Genomic DNA, 19,978 nt, shown 5'->3' with positions numbered 1-19,978 from the left:
GTTCCCCTGTTCCCAGCTCCTCCCCTGAGGGGTGGGGGTGGGGTCAGGCAGCAGCAGGACACCAGCCTTCACCTGGGATGCTCTTTCTCTGCTGGCACCCCGCCTTTGTTTCCACCATTAAAGCTCATATTTTCCCCCACCCCCAACTGAAGCTAGGTCTCTCTGCCAGGCTGGCTATAGGCAGGCTTTGGGGTCTGAGACTGGATCATACCCAACCCAGAAGGCTGATGAGAGAGACAGACAGGACCGGAAATTGGTGGGTGGCCACGCCAGGTTGGAGGAGCCAGGGGTGATCAGCCAGGACTGGAGGTGGTGGTGGGTGGGGGCTGGGCCACAGGATTTGGACCCTGCAGGGGCTGCCACGTAGGATGGGACAGACCTCAGTTCCAGAAAAGAAACACTTCCCAACAAGCTGATCCCCACACAGCTCTAAGGGGAGTCTTTATTATGAGAAACTGTGTAACCCTCCCCTGCTCTAGCACCTTCTGTGGCTCACTATTGCCCTCCAGAGTGAGCTTGGGCTTTTCACTCAGGATTCAAGGGCATGCTGACCTCCTTTCATGTTTCCCTGCTGCTATTCTTCCTGCCCTCCTAAGCCTTTTCTACTGCATGAAATTCCTTCCTGCCTTGACCACCTGGTAAACTCCTATACATCCTTCAAGACCCAGAGTCCATGTGCCCTATACCAGTAAACCTTGCCCTTTCCCCGGCCCCGTGCTTCTCCCATTTGCTGTGTGAGCCTCAGCAAGTCACTTCAACTGTGAAATGGGGTCGGGGATTCTCCTGAAAAGCACATTTTGGGGTCTCAAACCAACATTAAATGCTCTTAAATTAGAACTTGGGGTGGGGCTTGCATCCAGTCAGTACTCAACATGTGCTTGATTTTGTCTTTCTCATGGGTTCTGTGGTTTTAAGACTCTTGTTCTAAGCATTTTACCGATCCAAGATTTTTCTCCCCTTGTGGTGCTAGGAATTTTAAGAACCCCTGGTTCTAAAATTATAAAAGTCTAAAATACTGTGGGCAGACGAAAGCCCTCCTTGTGCCCTGGGCTGACCCCAGGCGGCTGGAGCCGGGGGTCTCTGGGGGGGGGCTATACACCCCCCAACTCCTCCCCCACATCGAGGGGGTGAGGTTTGGCAGCCCCTGTTGAGGGGGAATGGATTTACCAGGAGGTAGATCAGCCCTTGTTCCAGGAGGGGGTGGGCGGGTCCTGGCAGCAATGAGGGATGGAGTAGGCAAACAAACCACAGTCTCTTGGCTCAGAGTGATGGCTTCCTTCTCTTGGAGCCTCAGTTTCCTCTTCTGGAAACTGGGGCCAAACACTGCCCCCTTGGAGAGTGGCCAGCAGGCATTAGGGAAGAGGCCGGCACTACACGCTGAGGTGGCAATTCCAGGCCCCGTGCCGAGAGACTCGCTTGGGCTGCACTTCCATCCAAAAGCCCTCCTAGGCCTGCTTCCTTTGGGGGGCCCTGCTCACCCCGGCCCAGATTCGGGAAGGGGGCTTCAGGAAGGCTCCCACCCACCAGAACCCACTCTCAGGGAAAGGGGACCAGGGCCAGAACTACTACTCTCCCCAAACCCGGCTGCTCCTGCCTGGCACCAGCCGCAGCCTCAATACTTTCTCAATGAAAGGTATTTGGCCACGGAGCCTGACACCTCATCACCCTCGGCCTGAGAACCCCAGCCAGCCCGGGCCCTGCCCCTACTCTGCTGGTCCCCAGGGCCCACCAGGCAGTCCTGAGCAGGGCTCTGGGGCAGACAGGTCCTGTCCATGCTGCCGTGGGCGTAGGGGCTACCCGCTCCGAGCCACTGAGGCTGGGGTGTGGGTTACTGGGAGATGCACAGTAAGTTCTAGATAAATGCCTGGCCCCTGTCTAGCTGTCACAGTCTCACCAGGGCATAGCTGGGGTGCTGTGGCCTGGGGCTCCCCAAAGCTTGACTCCGAAGGGCCCTGGGGCCTACCTTCAGAGACCAAGCTGGTGCTCTTGGACTTGCCAGGTTCTCTCCACTCCCCCACGCCAGGACCCCGAGTTGCTCTCAGGGCAGAGATAATGATGTTCCCAGGAGGGGAACTGGCCTGAGCAAATGGGGCTAGGAAAGGTTTGAGGGTGTCAAGGCCTGAGACACAGGTCTGGCCAGATGTAAGAGAAGGCGGGATCAGGGAATCAGTGAACTGAGCACTGACTCCACCAAGGTGCTGGGGTCTACGTGCGAGTCTATCTGCCCCCAAAGCTAGGTTCTTTTGGGGACTCTGGTGCTGGCACAGACAGACATCTCTAAGCTCTGGATGGACAGATGGTGGGCAAGGGTTGGACAAGTGGTGGACGGAGGAGTTGGTGGGTGCGTTGAAGGCTGGGCAGGTCACCCCCACACAGGCCCCTGACTTCTCTGGGCACTCCTCCCACCCCAGGCCTCCCTGGCAGCCCCACCAGCCTCCACTCCAGGCCCCAGAGGTTCTCTGGTACACCTGATGGGGCTCCAGGCCATCAGGGCTCCTCCAGGACCCAGGCACCCCAGCTATGCCCTGGTGAGGCTGTGACAGCTAGAGAGAGCTAAAGACAGCCCAAGCCTGTCTTTTCCGGCCTTCAGTTTCTCCTTCTGCAAGATGGGGATGCAGTCAGAACAGTGCCCGCCTCACGGGGCACAGAGTGGTGAACAGTGGCTGTGGCCTTGCTGCCCCCATGTTGAAGGTCCTGCAGTGGTCACACGTGGCTGAGGTGTGGCCAGGCTCAGTGGGTGGAATCCAGGGTAGGCTGGCTACAGCCACATCTGCCCAGCCTGACCCAGGGGTACCCCTGCCAGGGCCCCTTGCTGCCTGCTCCAGCCCCAGGCGCACAACCAGACGGGAGCCATTGCCCATGGCAGCCAAGGCCAGGGCAGCAACTGCTACCGTATTCAGCAGTTACGGTCGGACAAGCTTGGCAGTTCACGGTGTCTCTGTACACGCACAGCCTGGACATGCGTCTGTCACATGGGGCCACCGAGACACCTGCACATGCGTGTTTGTGTGTCTCGAGTGTTTCTGCCTGTGAAGGTGTGTCTGTGCTTGGCAGCCCCACAGTCCCAGATGCCAGACTGAAAATAAAGCAATTTTAATTGAGTACCAAGCACCTGCCCCAGCCCGGGGTCTCCATGCACCAACCGCATTAGGACTATGCCTCCTGCCCCAGCACCTCCCCCAGCACCACCAGCCCCAGCCCTGGACCCCACTCACTCAGAGACCAGCCCCACAGGGTTGGTCCCAATAAATAACCCCGAGATCAGAGCTTGGGGCAGGAGCCCCAATAAAGTCCCGATACATCACGGAGCTCAATAGCAGGCGGAGGTACTTCTTGCCCAGATGGGAAACCCCAAGGCCTTCCCTTGAACAACAGAGGCAGAATATCTGAGATCAAATCAAAATCAACATTAAAATAGAAAATGGCATTAGCCAAGAGCCACCACTTCTACGGCTCTAGGGTGAGGGGGTTTACAGTTAGGGCAAAATCCAATCTTGCCTGCCTGGTCCCCCTCAACACCCCGGGGTGCCCATGGACACACCTGAGTTCTCTCCTTGATTGGCTGGCACTGAATTCTGGGCAGAGAAGAGTGGACGGGGAAGGTGCTTGGCCAGGAACATGGGGTAGGAAGCCTTGGGGGGAAGGAGGGACTTCCTGGGGAAGGAGGAGTCAGGGGAGGCAGTGGGAAGCCATCGGTGCCAGTCACTGCCGGGCCCTGCCCCGGCGGGTACGGAGGGAGCCAGTGGCACGAGCCTGGCCTCGGGCCACCTCACCCATCTCCCGGCGGATGTCACCCAGCGCTGCTGCTGGGGACTCCAGCAGCCGCTGGAAGAGGCTGGGCCGGCCGGTGGGTGGCTCCCGGCACTGGAAAGTGACCGCAGTGCCAGCATCAGCCTTCATCTCTCTTGAGAAGCCGTCGGAGGAACCATCGAAGCAGCGGCCGATGGCGATCTCCTTGGCCAGCCGTGGGCTCTGGTCAGTGACAGTATAGACACCGTAGTTGTGTCCCAGGGGGTCCAGTGGAGCCAGCATAGAGAAGGTGGTGGGGTCATCGGTCGGTGCAGGTGGGGGGTGCCTGGCCAGGTAGTCCCTCAGCAGTGTGTTGATGGCCATGCGACGGCAGCTGCCCTGTGGTGTGATGGTCACCAGTGTCCTGTCCACCTGCTGCTGGTCAAACAGCATCCCACTGCACTTGAACTCCACGCAAGCGGCAGATGTGCCGGGCTGCTGGGGGTCTCGGACACTGCGGGCGTCCCGCAGCCCGTAGAGCTGGCCCTGGGTGCGTGGGTGGCTGCCCCCGGCACTGTGGGCACGGACCATGTACTCCTGGGGGCCCTGGATGCGCACCTTGAGAAAGCAGGCCCGGAACTCCTGTGGGTTGGGCCACCAGGACAGGAAGTCACCGGTCCAGGAGGCAGGCGCACCCTCACGGAAAGGCACCACGTTGTACTCATACCTATCGGCCTCCACACGGGCGAAGCGGAAGTGGCTATCAGTCACCGGGGCCCCCTGGCACTCACGCAGGCTGCGCCAGGGGTACACAGGCCCTCGGGCCTCAGCGGAGTTGCCAGGCCTGGGCTTGGCCAGGTTGATACGGAAGCCGTTTCGCTTAAAAGCAGGGTCCTCGTGGTCGGTGCGCCTGTAATCCAGCCTGTCCAGGTAGGGCTGGGTAACGCCCACGGCAGATGGAAGTGGGCGGGGCCGGGAGGGTGGGGGCTCCAGCTCCTCACCCCCCAGGGTAGCCGTGACAAGGGCAGTGTAGGCATCAGGTTGTTCTTCGTCGCAGAAAGCAGGGATGCAGGCGCCGTTGGGGCCAGTGACGGCACTGTCAAAGCGGCCCCAGGCACGGGGGTTGGCTGAGAAGCCGGGTGCAGGTTCTAGGTTGACCAGCGTGACAACAGCGCCTTCCACCTGCTCGCTGGGCGTAAACTTGTCGTTGGCATAGACGCGTACCTTCACAAAGCATCGGCGGCGCTCAGGCACATCCAGGTTAAACAGGCGCCGCTCACGAACCTCCACGTTACCCACCAGGAAGACCCGCTCCTCCCGGCGTACCCGGCGGCCAGCAGGCACCTCACGCTGGAAATGGCTCTCCTCCTCCCACAGGCCCGTGCTGGGGTCCAGCGACCACAGCCTGAGTGCCTCCGCGTGGCCGGCCATGTGGATCTGCCCAGCAGCCACACGCACGGCCATGGGCCCGGCCTGCAGCTGCTCCCCAGAGCTGGAGGCACGGAGGTCCACAGAGAACATGCCGTAAGTGCGTAGCGGCACCAACTCCCCATCACGGTCCAGGAAGCGCAGGTCGCTGGGGGCAGCGGCTGCAGAGGCCAGGTCGCGGGGGTCCACGAAGGTCACCCGGGCCTCCACAGCACCCATGTAGGGCCGGCCATCAGCAAAGCGGAATGCCCCTGGAGGCAGGACAAGCTCGCCCATAGGGGCCTGGTCTCTCAGCTCACCAAGTGGGATCCTGTTGCTCTGAGTGGCATCCAAGATGACCGGGAGTCGCTTCCGCATGGCCTTGACCTCGTGGTACACACTAGTACCCCATGGATCAAACGGCAGAACCCTGATGGCGTCCACAAACTCACCACTGGGATCTAGGAAGGTCAGCACCAGGCGCTCTGGGGATGGTGGCGCCTCAATAGTGAAATCGCCCTGATAGGAGGTGAAGCCGATAGGCTCGTGGCCTCGCAGGATGCGGGCGAAGCGCAGGGGTTCCCCCGAGTCGGCAGCCACCACACGGCCCCGAATTAAGGCCCGTGGGGGTAGGCACTTCTTGCAGCCACACTCGGCCACAACCTTCACAGGAAGGACATAGCCAGAGCAGTGGACTGCCCGGCTCTGCAAGCGCTGCACAGAGCAGCAGCGGGTGCTGGTGTCCCCGCACCGGGGGCCAGAGACCATGGGGCCAGGGCAGCGCACATCGGGGCAGCGGCCCACATCCAGGTAGGCAGGGCTGCCGTCTGGCTGACCGCAATCATCTGGGAGCTTGATCAGGTGCTCTAGGGGCTTGGGGTCGCAGGCTGGCTGGCCCGGGGCTAGGGGCAAGAAAAGACAATGAAGACTGCGTCTGGAATCAGGAACTCAACTCAGGGGTCAGAGTCAGCCCAGGATTAGAACATTACCCAGGTAAGAACTGGGGCCAGAGGCCCAGCCCAGGGGTCAGGGGTCATCCCAGGGCTAGCCATAACCTAGGTAAGGACTGGGGGCAGGGGCTCAGCCCAGGGTCAGTGCTCAGAGGGGCCTAGGATCAGTGAACAGGGAGCCCAGGCCTCAGCCTGGGGTCAGGGACAGCCTAGAGGCTGGGTTGCTCACCCAGCACAGTGAGCCAGGCAGTAGCCGAGCGGATGGTGCCCACGTCATTCCAGGCCTTGCAATGGTAGGTGCCCGCCTGGTCCAGGCGCAGTCCCCGCAGCTCCAGTTGGGCCCCATACCCAAGCTCTCTCCTGTCCAGCAGGGTCCCGTTGTGGAACCTGGGTGGCAGGTAGGAACAGATGGGGCCCTGGTGCAGGGGAGGGATGCGTCTACCCCCACCCCGTGGGCCAGAAAGTTCCAGAGGGGCCTCAGGATGAGTGGAAGCAAGATCAGTGTCCTCACCCACAAAAGGGGCTCAGCCCTGCTCCCACCCACCCAGCAAAGACTCCTCCTTTCCGAATGGTGAACCATGGCTGTGGTCATTTCTGGACAATCTCTGAGAATCAAGTGTCTTGGGGAAATCCATGCCTACCCCAAGGCCACACAAAGGCCCTTGGGCATGGGGCAGGCCTCACCAGGAGTATTTCTTTGGTGTAGGGGTGCCTGCAGCTTTGCAGCAGAAGGTCACATTCTGGCCTGCCTCTCGCACTCGGGACTCAGGGTGCTTCATCAGGTATGGCTTCCCTGGGGAGAGGGGAGCAGAGGTCAGGGCCCTGCCCCTCCCACTCCTCCCAGCCCCCCTTCCCTCAACTCCATCCTCCTCCTGTCTTGCTCAGTAACTGTGTGACATGACTGGTGACTGGATGTCTGACCTCCTCCCCAGGGACCTCACTCTGCACCTCCTCCCCCAGTGCTCTGTGTCACCTCAAATTTCCTCCCCACTCCCTCTGCATCCCCATGCCCCTTACCCCCAAATGCTTACCCAACTTCTTAAGAACAATGGTGACCACAGCTGAGAAGGAGCTGTTGGCCTGGGCCTGGGCCACGCCTGCAGAGAAGCCGTCCACCTGGGCACTGATGTTGGCCTGGCTGCTGGCACAAATGCCGGGCACCCGGAAGGTTCCATGGGCATCACTAGTGGCCAAGGTGCCTGGCTGGCCTCGCAGGAAGACCCTTGCTCCTGGTAATGGTCGCCCAGATCGGGTGACCACCACGCCCAGGAGGACATGGTTGGGGCATCCACAGGTGTCAGGGTTGCACCCTGGGGGACACAGGGAGCAGCAGGGCAGAGGGGCCCCGAAGGAGCTTATCCTCTCAGTCAGTCACTCACACCCCGATCCCCCTTGTGCTCCCTCAGAGCGGGCCCTAGTGTAAGTGAGCCAGGCTGAGAGATCAGGGGTGGGTCAGGGCAGGGACCTGGGGTCCAGACAGAACATGAGAAAATAAGGGCCTTTTTAAGGGCGGAGGATTCCCCTCCATTCGGAGAGAAACCTTCCAGGCAGGGGCTGGAGGCCCAGCTAAGGACCAGGTCTTGGGTTCAGAACTTCTCTCTCCCTTTCCAATCCCGCGGTTTCTCCATAAAATGGAAAATTCCACTGGAAACTTCAGGGAAGAGGCGCAGAAAGGGCAGAGCCAGGCGGGGGTGGGGTGGGGGCCCCACTGCCCCATTGGCCACTGGGCTCCCCCACCCCACCACAGCACCACAGGCCCAGGGCTGCCAGAACATGTTTATGGAGCACAGGCCTGGCGGAATTTCCAGTCGCCTCCTGGCCAGCCTGGTGCCTGCAAGGGTGTGAGCGCGTGTCTGCGTGGGCGTGGGTTCGGGCGGGGCTGCGGACGCCACGAGCGCGTGCACCCGGAGAGTGTAGACCCCGCTCCTGCGTATGTATCCGTGCAGAACCCACCCCCGTGTGCCTGGCCCTGCACACGAGGAAGCGCGCTCTCGGATCTGTCCGTGCCTGCACAAGACTTCCCCTCCAGAAATGTTAGCCTTCACCGCTCAGATATGCACATTCCCCAGTGCCCCTCGGGCCCCGGCGGGAAAGGAGGGGCCAGGCCTCAAGGGTCCCCAGCGCTCGGGCCCTCCAAGCCACGCCCCCTCCAGGCCCCACCCTTCTAACTCTCACACCTAACTCCCCACTTTTCTCGACCCCGCCCCTAACCCTTGTAGGCACTTCCCTCAACAGGCCCCTCTTATCCTATGCAGGCCCCGCCCCTAACCCTCCCCTCCCCTCTGTATCCCGTAACCCTATTCTCTCCAGACACCGCACCTAATTCTCATCTCCAGATCCCGCCCTCTCAAGGCCCCGCCCCTCCCAAGGCCCCGCCCCTCCTACCTGGGCACCGAGGCCGCACGCACTTCTGCGCCTCCAGCGGACGCCCGGGACACTTGTCTTCAACCGGGCAGCTGCGGCGGCGCGAGCGACGGCCTGGCCCACAACTCCCTGAGCAGGGACCCCACGGGCCCCACGCGCCCCACGCAGCCTCTGCGGGGAGGGAGGGGAGGAAAGTCAGGCGGCCGCCCGCCGGGGACCGCGGTTCCTGGAACCAGGGACGATGTAGGGACTGGAGGACTGCGCCCCCAGATGCACCTGTCGAAGGTGCTCTGCAGGTATTGCCCCACCTCCCTGACCCCAGATCACCTCCCCGAGGTTGGGCCTGCTGTGCGCATCGCACATATGGGGCTCAACAAACACCCCCACATGCCGGTGCGGGTACAAAGGAGCGAATGAGGGCGACGGGAAGGGAGCCGCCCTCCTGGGGGCGCACAAGAGACCCCATCGACCCCTTTGTGCCGCCCACCGGGCCAGGCCGTTCCCACAGGTAGCTCTCAGGCTCCGCCCTCTCCCCACCCACGCCCGTCCTATATCAGGCCCCGCCCCTCGGTCACGCCCACCATGACCCCGCCCTCACCGAGAGGGCAGCGGAAGCGCACGTGGTAGTTGGAGCAGCGGCGGCCGCGCGGCTGTTCCCGGTTGAGGCACCAGAAGCCGCGCGTGGGGTTCAAGTGCACGCGCTCGCCGACGGTGGCCGGTAGGGCCCAGTCTGTGGTGCGTGCCTCCAGCGCCAGGGGCTGCGGGCACACGCGCGCAGGCCCGTAGTAGAAGCGAATAGCCGCCAGGCTCTCGAAGTCGCCGTCGCCGCCCGGGTGGTCGACGTTGAACCAGGACGTCCACTCGCTGGCCTCTGCGGGCAGCGCACGCGCTGGGACTCGAGCCGGGCCTGGCGGCTCCCATCACCCGCCCCCCGTATCGGGCGGCAAGCCGCCTGGCCGTCACCCTCTGTATGGCATGGGCCTTACCTGCTGTCCGAACCCTCACCCTTAACGCGAGCTTACTCAGTCCGCCCACGATCCCGCCCAGAATCCAGAGCCTTCAGGGCAGAAGGAGCCGTAATGGCCTTCTGCTACATCAGCTTTGGCTCAGCTGGCATCTTGCGCTGTCTGACCAGCACCCCTCAGCCTGCCTCCCACCCTCAGCGGAGTTTCTGGGGTGTGAGGAGCTATAAACGCAGCAGGGGAGACCAGTAAGACACCATCCCTGGCTTTGGTTGCCCCTGCCTGGCGGCACCCCATTAACACTGGACCTTGCTCACTGCCCAGCTGCACCCACTTGGACAGCTCCCATTTCACGGAGGCCCAGGACCTACAGGGGCGGGAGGGTCAGCCCCAGCTTCTGCTTGCATCATCCTCCCGTGGGGTGATTACCCCTTTCTGTTCCTCAAGAGCAGTCAGTAGACCAGAGACCCAGTTTGCAGAGCACTTGCCTCCCTGCATCACCTGGGCAAGTAGTTACCCCCACACATACACCCCTCTGTCACACACCGCCCTTTTCCTCCTTGAACAGCCTTACTTAGACCTCTTGGGGCACCAGTTCCAGGTGCTGCCACATCTAGGGGTCACGAACAGCCCTGGGCCCTTCACCACGTTGTGTTCCCTCCTCAGATGACCCACCCCCCCCCCCCCCAGCTCACCCAGCAGGGCCAGACTCAGACCCTGTCTGACTCACCTTCCCAGTTCTCCAGGGCTGGTGAGGGCTGACCAGAGAGTGGCGACTGCCTGTGGAGCCCCCACACAGTCCCTGTGGGCTCCTCGATGGGGAAGGCATCTGCAGGACAGGTGAGCAGTGGGAGGAGGGAAGGAGGCACCTCTCAGTCAGGGTGCTGGCCTGATCATTCCCATTTTACAGCACAGAGAACAGGTTTTGAGAGGCCGCAACCCACTGGCTGACCCCCCGGGGACTGCTGCACCCTCTCTTCCAGGAAGCCTTGTCATAACCCCTCCCAGGCTTTCCCAGCCCCTTCACTGAGCCTTGACCCGATGGGCTCGAGTCAATCGTGTCTCACTGCACTCCCAGAGACTCAGATCTTTCCCCTTGGTGGTTAGGCCTCCATGAGTTCAATCTGGCTGTGTCCCCATCCTCAGGGTGTACTACAGGCGATCTTCATCATCTTGCCGGCCGGAAATCCCCCTCCAGTCCACCCTCCACGCTCGCCATCCCTCTACTTGGGGCCCAAGGTGCCCAGGAAAAGTCCTTTCTGAAATCTAGCCTGGCCTCTCAGGCCTGGAGCTGCCCAGGATGGCCCGGGGCGGAGGCGGTGACAGGGTGACCTCAGACAAATCCCTTCTCCCTCGGAGCCTCAGTCTACCCATCTAAGAAGTGGGCGGTCCTCCGCCCCACTGAGCTCTCCCGAGACGGGAAGCTCTTCTCCGGGCAGTGTGTGTGTGGAGGGGTTCGGGGAGTAGGTTTCGTGGGTAGGGGCGGTTCTGACCCCTTCGGCCCGGGACCTGGGGCCCGGTGGACTCAAGGCTCCATGCTGGGGTCACGCTGCCCTGGGAGTCGGGAGGAGCCTGGCGTTCATACACAGTCCCGGGCCCCTGACCCCTGCGGTCTCTTCGCTGTGGGATGAGTGCACGAGGCCCCTCCCTACCCCGGTCAGTCCCGGAGCTCCGTGGGCCCTCTGCCCCGGGGAAGCGCGTGGACCTCTTGGTCCTCGCTCCGGGCGGGGCTGCACTCAGGGCGGGCCGTCAGGCATTTGTCGCCTGGGGAGCTGGGCTGGGGGCGCCTCACCTCGGGCCCCCACCAGGTGCGCGGCGGCGACGCAGAGGCAGAGCAGTGGCGGCAATGACGCCATGGCTGGGTCCGAGCTTCGGAGGGAAGATCCGGGCTCCGCGGCGCGCTGGGGCCGGTCTCCCACGAGTCTGGCGGCTGCTACCGGCAGAGGGTGGGGGCGGGATGCGACCGCAGGCCCCGCCCCATCCAAGCCCCTCCCCTGGCGCTGGGTGACCGGCCAAGCGCGCAACCTCTCTGGGTCGCCCCCTTCGGAGCGTCCGGCTGTGCCACCGCCCTCAGGCTGGACTGCATTCCCTTTACCCAGTTGGCCAGCGGGAAGTCCCTCCCTGAGTCCACCCTCCATCCCCCCCTTGGGACCCTAAACTGCAGGCGTGAAGTCCTTCTTGGACCTAGCCTGGCTTCTCCAGCCTCGAATTGCCCGAATCTTCGCGCTTTAGGCAGTTTTTTAGACTGGCTGGAAGTCTCCTGTCGAGTCTAACCTTCATTCTTCTGGCTGGAGTTTTCTAGGAGGCTAGCGGGAAGTCTGTCCCTGAGTCAAACCTCCCTTCCTCCGACCTAGGACTGCGGTGGGGGGTGGGGGTGGGGAGAGCGGCGGCGGCATGAAGTTCCACCCTATGTCTACCCTTCATCCTTCCCTGCTGGGGCCTCAGTGGGACAGGTGGGAAGTCCCTCCCGGAGTTTGCCCACCCCCGCGGCGGACCTGGCGTACAAAGGAGTCGTCGAGGTGGGGGGGTATCTGTTTATTGGCGGGGGTCCAAGCTACGGGCAGGTGTCCATCACAGCGCCACGACGCAGTCGGTGCCCGTGTATCCCGGCAGTCGCAAAGCGAACTTGCGGCGCACGTCATCTGGCACGAACCTGCCAGCCACGAAGTGGTGGCGTCCGGAGAATCGGCCCGCGCAGCGCTTGGGCGCCGCAAGCGACACCAGCACGTCGGGCCGCAGCCCGTCTTCAGAATCGCTGCCCGTCTCTGCGTCCCAGCCTGAGGGGGGAGGGGCAGTCGGGAGCTGGCAGGGTTGGTTTCCTTAGAGTAGAAGCCTACCCCCTGCCAGACAGGGGGCCTCCCCACCCCCACACTGAGCCGCTGCCCTCAGAAGAGGGCCCCACCTCCTGCTTCCTCTCCCCCATCAAAGTCTTGGTCAGACCTGTCTCCCCAAGGAATGAGCCTCTGCCCTCAGACCAGCCTCCCCCCTCCTTCCCTGTTTTCCTCTCCATCTGACCCAGCCTCTGTTACCAGACCACAACATTTTTACCTTTGCCCTTTCTCTGGCTCTGACCTGGCATCTGTCCCCAGACCTCCCTCACCATCAACCCTGAGTCCCTTCTCCACCCAGATTTCTCCGGTAGACCCCAGCCTCCCCCCGCTGACCAGACCCCCACCCTCCACTGGGAGGACAGACCCACCTCCATCTTCAGCCCAATCTCCCCCATCAGACCTGTCTCCCTGCTCCTGAGAGTACACACCCCCCACCCCACCCGAATTGAGCAGATATTCTCCTCCTCTAACTGAAGACTCCTCCCTCTGACCTGAAATCCCTGCCTGCACCCTCAGACTACATCCTGTTTCCCCTCAACTTGGCAGGACCCATGCTCCCCCTCATGAACCTCAACCTCTGCCACCTCTGGCTTAGGCTTCATCGTCAGTTTGGGGCCCTGCCTTCTCTCCCCCCTCTGGCCTGAGCCTGGGCCACTACCTAGAAGCCCCTGGCTCCTCCCTCTGACTTTAATCCTCCCTTCCTTGACCCTAGCCTTCACCCTCTGACCAGACAGCTGACACCTCCCCATCTAATGTGGGTCCCCACCTCCCCTCGAAGCCCCCTGCTCTGTGGCACCCTGCTGGGATGGCCCTAGGTTCCCTCGAGCTGGGGGGCTGTCCCTGAGTCTGGCCACCCCCGCAGAGGGTCCGGTTGGCCGGCAGCTGTTTGTTCCGTCTGCCCGTCTCCTAATAGCTCCAGCAGGCATGGGGCGGCAGCCAGGGCAGGCGCGGCGTTTGCTGAGTGAGCTCACGTCTGCCCAGAGGACTGGGCCAGAGTGGGCACTGGGCATGCAGGGCTAGGTGGGGGGGCAGCCCAGGTCACTTGGGTGGCAGCCTTGGTCTTCCCCATCCACAGGTTGGGCGTGACCCTGGACCTTAGTGAGTGGACGTTCCATCCATGCCGGGGAAACTGAGGCTCAGAGCAGACAGACCAGCCAGGGTCACCAGGAGACGTGGTGTGGGGACCCCACCCATGCTCCCCAGGCCCAATGCACCCCCCAACCCAGCATGCCTGAAGGGATGTCCAAGCTCACAAGGGGAATGGATAGCAGCTTGAGCGTGGCCAGGGCTCGAGTGCAGGGGCCCCCGACATCACCCGGCGCTGCACCAGGGCCCAGCATGGCATCTACCACCAGCCCATAGGCGTCGTTGATGAGCTGGACCTGAGAGGGTAGGCAGGGTCAGGGAGCCCCCGGCAGTCTCCACCTCCGCCCTTAGCTGCCCACCAACAGCTGACCTCTGCAGGCAGGTATGACAGGAAGGGGATGTCCATCTTCTCACACTGGGTGGTCAGGTCCTGGTGCAATGGGTCCGGCGAACGCATAGGGTAGAAGATGGTTGGCTCATACTCCTGGGTGGGCAAAAGGGGGTCAGCATCTCGGTCCTCTTAGACCCTAGGCCTATACACCTAGCAGCAGACCCTGCCCAGGGCAAATGCTAGGCACGTTCTTGAACCTGGCCAAGCCTCGATGTCCCCGTTTTGGACACTATCAACGGGAGGAAGCGACTTCTGCAGGGACCAGGTGGGGGAGACCCCGAGGGTCCTGGGTACTCACAAACATCCGCAGGTGCCGGGCACAGACCAGCCCCACTGCCCCATTCTGCTCCGGGCCACAAACAACCAGCACTGTCCTCTGCTTCCGGGAGAGAGCCGCCAAGGGGAATACCTGAGGAGGGGGCACAGTAGAGGCAAAGGCATGGTGCTCAGAACCCTCCTTGCTCAGGTGGGGAAACTGAGGCCTGGCGCAGGGAAAGACCAGGTGCTTGGGCCTGAAGGCAATGGGAGAGGACAGGAGAGAGGTGTTCTGGGAGAGGGGATGGTCCTTTTGGGGCCTCAGTTTCTCCATGGAAGAGCCCTTGCCTCAGGCTCTGCCAAATCCATGCAGGAAAACATGCCTCCAGCTACCAGGCCAGCGCGAGTGTGGTTTGTTTATTCTCTGCCTGGGTTGCAGACATTCTTCCACCTTTTTCCACCACAGTCTTTCCCCCCACCCAGTCTTTCCAGGCCTTGGCCCTCCTGGAGGCCCCAAAGGCGGAGGGGAGAAAGGGATACTTTCCAACCCGACGATGCCCTGGTGCCTCCATCTCTCTGTCTGTGTCTCTCACAGACTTTGTCTGTTTGTCTGTGTGTGCATCTCTCTTTACCTTAGGAGTTAAGGACACTGGCATTGGAGGTATTCCAGCCCTGCTCTGACTCTGCAAGGCCTTGGGCACCCCTTCTCTCCCAGCCATAGTTTTTCTTCTATCAAACAGGAGTAGCAATGGCCTGGCAGGCATGTGGGCTGAAGACACAAGGGATATTGCATCTCCCAAGTCCTGGGTGGTTCTAGGGGGACCCAGCTGTACTCTAACCTTGAACTACAGAGATGGCAACTCACTCCCCTTTCGAGTCTCCTGCTCGAGGTCTCAGTGTGGCCCTGACCCACCCTGAACACTCCTGCAACCCCAGCCAGGCCCCTAGCCCCAAACCCCCGACTGCGATCAGAGGATGTGGGGCTTTCAGTGGGAAGGTAGAATGGGGGCCTCCGAGCACCAGGCTTCCTGACTCTGCTCCAGGCCCTTTTCCAAGGCATTTACATTACTAACCGTGCTGTTAATTACCCCTCTTCAGATGAGGAAACTGAGGCACAGAACACATGACAAAGTGCTCCATGGTATCATCATTATTGCTATTTCTCTAGCATCACCTCACATTCACTGGCTGGGGCTGGATGTGCCTGGGTTGGAATTGCAGCTCTGCTTCTGACCCCCGAGGCACAGGATTGTTTGGGGGTGCTCAGGCTGTAGTAGCCAGCATCCCTCAAGGGACCAGTGCCTGCTGCTGAGGGTCCCAGCACTGTTCCTGTGGCTGCTCAGCCTCTGTACCTCTAGGGATCCCCGCCTCTGCCCTGACCCTGTCTGATCCCCTGGGTCTTGAGTTCCTGCTTGGGCTGGACAAGCAATGACTCTCTCTCGGCCTCAGTTTCCCCATCTGAGTGAGGGGCTGGGCAGCTCCAAGCAGAGGGGCCTCTTGGGCCCTGGATGGTCCTTGCCACAGGGGTCATGCAGCTGGGCCTCAGTCCTGGTGGGATGATGGTCTGGTTGGGGTCAGGGCTGGGGGCCAGGGGTCAGGGTACCTTGGTCACAGCCACGGCACTGGCATGGCCACACAACTCCGCCAGCTGCTGCCGCCCAAAGCGGTAGTCCTCAAGCAGCTCCCGCTCCAGGGCGGCTGCCTCTGCTGTGCTGGGGGACGGAGACGAGAGAGAGATGCTCAGAGACACAGAGAGATGGAGAGACAGAGAGACCTAGAGGCAGAGACTCAGAGGGGCCTTTCCCACTAATGTTCCAGGCCAGGCCACGACTCTTCCCCAGGCCCCCGCCGGTGCAGCCTCTCAGGCGCGGAACCTGCCTCAGTTTCCCCATCCGAACGGTTAGAATGTAAGCCTGGCAAGCAGCGGGAGGTTTGCGCCGCCACCTGAAGCGCGGGCGCCCCCTGGTGGCCACAAGTGCGCATGGCAGCCGATGTTGGTTGCCCCAAAACGGAGACGCTAGACACAGACGCCCCAGAGGAGAGAATAGAGCGTGAAGGACATTGACGGGGGGCGATAAGGGGGTTTCAAGGAGTGGGAACCGCTGAGCAAACTCCAGGGCGCTGGGATCTGGGACTGGGGGCAACCAAGGGAGAGGGCTATTGAAGGATGCAGAGAAGTTCCACAGCTTGCTCAGGGAGGGGGATGTGGGACATGCAGCTATGAGGTCTTTTGATGCTCCCCCCTTCAGGGTAATGATAAAATTAAAATATTGGCAGCCAGAGAGACCCAAATTGCTGAGTGACTTGGGCAGTCTCCACGTCTCTGAGTCTTGCTTCCTCCTTTGCAGGCTCTGCAGAAGGAAAGGCAGGGCTCCTTGTCTAAAAATTACTCAGAATGTCAAGAACATTAAACCAGGCATGAGGCCCTTCCAGATGCAGGGGGCAAGCCAGCCCTTCCTGAGGGGGTCTCTGAGAGGCCCAGGCTTGGTGGCTGCAGAGAGGGAGAGTTGGCATTGAGGTTTGAAGATGCTCCTCACCCTGGGCAGGATCTAAGCCTGATGCCAGCTTTTCCCAGGCCAGGAGGATGGGGAGCAAGGCCCCTTCCTGCTGGGGGACAGCACCTGAGCCCAGCAGAGCAGACACTGGGGGTGTGATAATAGAAATGATGATGATGACCAGACCCGGAAGAGCTGGGAGAACAAATGCCAGCTCAGAGCAGCCAGGTGGCTTGCCCAGGGTCCCAGAGAAAGCAAATGAGAAAGGCAGGACTTCCACCATGGTCTCTAGAGCTGCAAAGAGTGAGCCTCTGGTGTCTCAGGACCAAGAAGCAAACCAAAGCCAGACCTATAAATGGCATAGGTTTGGCAGAATGAAGTCTGAAATTCCTTCCTTGGAGACGACAACCTTCTGGCTAATTTTGCAGCAGGATCAGGGCCAGAGCAGTGGGAGGAGCGGAGGTCGGGCATAATCCAGGGAGGGGGGGTTTAGGAGGCCACCTTGAGGAGGTAGCCGGGAGCATTGTGGGAAGTAGTCTAGGTGGCAAGAACAGCACGGACAAAGGCCCTATGGTGGGAACAGCCTGACATATTTAAGGGCTAGAAGGGAGGCCAGTGTGGCTGGAGCAGAGAGACAAGGGGACAAGGCAGGCAGGACCTCAAACTTGGGGGGTTCATGCAGACGGGGGAAACGGGGCTCAGGGCAGGGAAGTCATATGGTCTGAGTCACTCCAGCAAGCAGAGCTGGATTTAAACCTGGTCCTGTCTGTGGCCAATGTAGGATGAGGGCAAAGAACCAGGAGGAGAAAAGGAAGTCACAGTGGACAAAGAGGGCTGAGCTGGCAGGCTGGCCCAGGTGAAAGGTCAGCTCCTGGGAAACAATACCCGAGAAGGTGATTTTGTGATGAAGAATCAGGTGAGCAGGGAAAATATTTCACTCCTCAACTTCATCTTCTGACAGCTCCAGCTGCTGCCCCGGAATGAAGGTGGGGAGAGGAAGAGGAGGGTGGGAAGGCTCCATTCCTCCACTCCCCCTCCCGCCTGAGTGCTTTGTCCTAAAGCTTTGATCACTGGCAGCCACTTGGAACATAATCTTCCTGCATAACTGGTCATTAGAGTGATAATGGGGCCTGGGTGGGCAGAGGGCATCTAGGCCAGGAGCCAGGGCTGGGGGTGAGGGGGGGGGCAGTAGCAGCTCTGCAGCGTGAACGAGAATTAGGGCCAGGGAAGAGGTGGATACAGGGCAGGTCAGACCCATTCTGCTATGGTGGAACTTTGGCTTTGGAGGGGGGCAGTTATAAGGATGCCTCTTGCTCCTCCAAACTCGGCCCCCAGGTGAGAGGAGCTGCAAGGCCCCAGGATATCCCTCCCTCAGAAGGGCTGCGTGACCTGGTTCCAGAAGGAACTGAGTCTGACACTTCAAATGCTTCCAGGAAGGCAGCACACATGAGAAGGGACTCTCTTGGAGGCAGAGCCCTCAGGGTGGTGTGTCCATGTCAGACACTCCCAGCTTTCTCTTAAATCCATCTGCTTCTCTCCACCCTCACACCTCTGCCCGCTGGTCCACCATCACGGCTCACCTGGGCGCCTACAACAGTCTCCTTCCTCAACATGAGCTGCAGGGGGCTTTGAATACCTGAACACCAGATTCCATCACCCCATGCCCCAAACCCCTCTACAGCTCCCTGTTGCTCAGAGAATAAAATTCAAGCTCCTCACCATGGTTACAAGCCCCCCCCATTGCATCTCTGCAGTGCAATGTATCATTTTATATGGCCTTTCTTGCCGTGGCCTTGTAACTCCCACCAAATGATTAGGTGGGACTATGCAAATAAGGTGCTTGTGGCCCACCAAAGGGGATTGAACAATTTGCTATTAATATAAATAAGGAGCACGGCATCCTTGTGGGGGTAGGGACATGCAAACAAAGTGTGTGGAACCCTAGTGAGGGTATTGGTTAGTTTTACCATCCTGCTAAGCTTAAAGGGAGACATGGAGAGAGAGAGAGAGAGATGTAAGCCTGGTACAGTAGCTGTACCATGGAAGACAGCAAGAGACGGTAGTGCAGCAATAGCAAGAGTGAGAAGTAGTGGCAGCGGAACCAGGAGACCAGCAAAAGACAGCACGGTAGGCTTCCCAGCCCACAGAGCAAGAGAGCTGAGTGGCTTCCGGCCCAGGCTTCCTGGGAGAAAGGGTGCCCCGGGCACTTATTGGCAGAGCTAGAGAGCTTTGTAACATTTGCTTGAGCAGGGCAGAGGCTGGGCCAAGGGCCAGAGAGATACCTGCCTGTGAGCACAGCTGAGAAGAGGCTGTGCTGATGGAAGAACTGTATCCTGAGTATTTCTTGATCCTGAAGTAACCTGTTACTTTCCGAGTAAACCCCATAATTGTGAGTATGGTCTGTGAGTTCTGTGTGGCCATTGCAATGAATTATCAAACCCAGCAGAGAAGTAGAGAATGCTGCAGTAGGGACAGATGGTGTCAGAATTGGTAAAAAGGTTGTAGGGTGGAGGCATGTCTGACCTCTGCCTCATAGGAATCAGCTTTGGCCTGTTGGTCTTGATTCTCCTTCCTCCTTGTGAAGTTAGTGGAGGTCAGACCCCACCTCCACATCACTGTTAGTCTCCCACCTGATTGCCTCTGCTCCTACTTGCTCACTGAGCTCTGGCTCCTATGCACCCTGTGGCACTCCATCCCCTCAGTTGGCATTTGAGGCCTCACCACCAGGCGAAGTCACAGCTCCTAGAACGTTCTCCTCCCCTGCCTAGGACATGCCAGGATCTCTAGCCTAAATCTGTACGTCAGCCAGTCGTTGGACAATATTCACCCTGAGAAGGGCTGAGGGGACAAATGGGCAGAGGCAGTTGGACAAAGAGCTGTTGGGTCACTCTGGTCTCCAGTGAGGTCCACAGCCCTGCCCAGATACCATGTTGCAATTGCTTGGAAGACGAAGCACAAGGTGGAGACACAGCCACAGCCTCCAGTCCTGGACCCTAAATTCCTCACGCCACTAGCAAGTGATCCCTTTGTCCAAACTCCACCCCAGTCATGGCTGCAGAGTGGCTTCCTTTCCCCAATCTGTTTCCTCCTCTAGACAAGGGGAGAGTAGCTAGCGGACCACCAAGGGTGGTGAGAGTTTGAGGAACTGGCCTGGGGCGCCAGGGTTCCTGGAAGGGAGGGAACGGCAGTGGGCCCTGTTGAGCTGGGGATGAATGGGGGAGGTCTCACGGTGCTGCTGATGATGCAAAATTATTATTCATGAGGAGGCGGGCCCGTCTTGGACACAATTTCCCTGGCAATGCAGTTTCAGAGAGGTTGGCATCGGCAGGCCTGGTCTCTCCATCTGGCATCCACGCCATGGGCTTCCGATTCCCCGGTCCCCACCCCGGTCAGTCACCCTTCCTGGAATCCCTCCCCAGCTCACCTGAGGAAACGCCGCTCCTCGGGCGCCTCCACCAGGTCTGGACCGGCCGCGTTCATGACCGAATCAGTGCAGAACTGTGGCGGC

At 60.5% G+C, this 19,978-nt stretch overlaps 2 protein-coding genes across 2 annotated transcripts; both read right to left on the bottom strand.

Moving 5' to 3' along the window:
- Positions 1-3,059: 3,059 nt before the first annotated feature.
- Positions 3,060-11,309, bottom strand: CILP2 (cartilage intermediate layer protein 2). The gene is made up of 8 exons (XM_064281034.1): positions 11,205-11,309; positions 10,143-10,241; positions 9,049-9,321; positions 8,472-8,621; positions 7,118-7,396; positions 6,771-6,879; positions 6,316-6,473; positions 3,060-6,038 (listed from the first exon to the last, which is right to left on the bottom strand). The coding sequence occupies exons 1-8, from the start codon at positions 11,266-11,268 to the stop codon at positions 3,703-3,705; spliced, it is 3,468 nt and encodes a 1,155-aa protein (XP_064137104.1). The 5' UTR covers positions 11,269-11,309; the 3' UTR covers positions 3,060-3,702.
- A 585-nt stretch (positions 11,310-11,894) lies between these two features.
- On the bottom strand, positions 11,895-19,978 carry YJEFN3 (YjeF N-terminal domain containing 3). Its single transcript, XM_003413240.4, has 6 exons — positions 19,895-19,978; positions 15,579-15,687; positions 14,019-14,129; positions 13,700-13,813; positions 13,475-13,625; positions 11,895-12,189 (listed from the first exon to the last, which is right to left on the bottom strand). Exons 1-6 carry the CDS (start codon positions 19,948-19,950, stop codon positions 11,984-11,986), a joined length of 747 nt encoding a protein of 248 aa, XP_003413288.2. The 5' UTR covers positions 19,951-19,978; the 3' UTR covers positions 11,895-11,983.

Source organism: Loxodonta africana, chromosome 3 (assembly GCF_030014295.1).
Source record: "Loxodonta africana isolate mLoxAfr1 chromosome 3, mLoxAfr1.hap2, whole genome shotgun sequence".
In the NCBI taxonomy this organism is placed as follows: domain Eukaryota; kingdom Metazoa; phylum Chordata; class Mammalia; order Proboscidea; family Elephantidae; genus Loxodonta; species Loxodonta africana.
This window is presented reverse-complemented; position numbering and strand designations above follow the sequence as displayed.

Bases quoted from the DNA above. Each gene is read 5' to 3' on its own strand.
- CILP2 (XM_064281034.1), bottom strand. From the start codon at position 11,268: ATGGCGTCATTGCCGCCACTGCTCTGCCTCTGCGTCGCCGCCGCGCAC. The intron at 9,322-10,142 runs GTGAGTCAGACA...CGCTGCCCGCAG, and splicing joins AGCCCTGGAGAACTGGGAAG to AGGCCAGCGAGTGGACGTCC. The intron at 6,880-7,117 runs GTAAGCATTTGG...CCCTCTCCCCAG, and splicing joins CATTGTTCTTAAGAAGTTGG to GGAAGCCATACCTGATGAAG.
- YJEFN3 (XM_003413240.4), bottom strand. From the start codon at position 19,950: ATGAACGCGGCCGGTCCAGACCTGGTGGAGGCGCCCGAGGAGCGGCGT. The intron at 14,130-15,578 runs GTACCCTGACCC...CCCCCTCCTCAG, and splicing joins GTGCCGTGGCTGTGACCAAG to GTATTCCCCTTGGCGGCTCT. The intron at 13,626-13,699 runs GTCAGCTGTTGG...CTACCCTCTCAG, and splicing joins TGTCATACCTGCCTGCAGAG to GTCCAGCTCATCAACGACGC.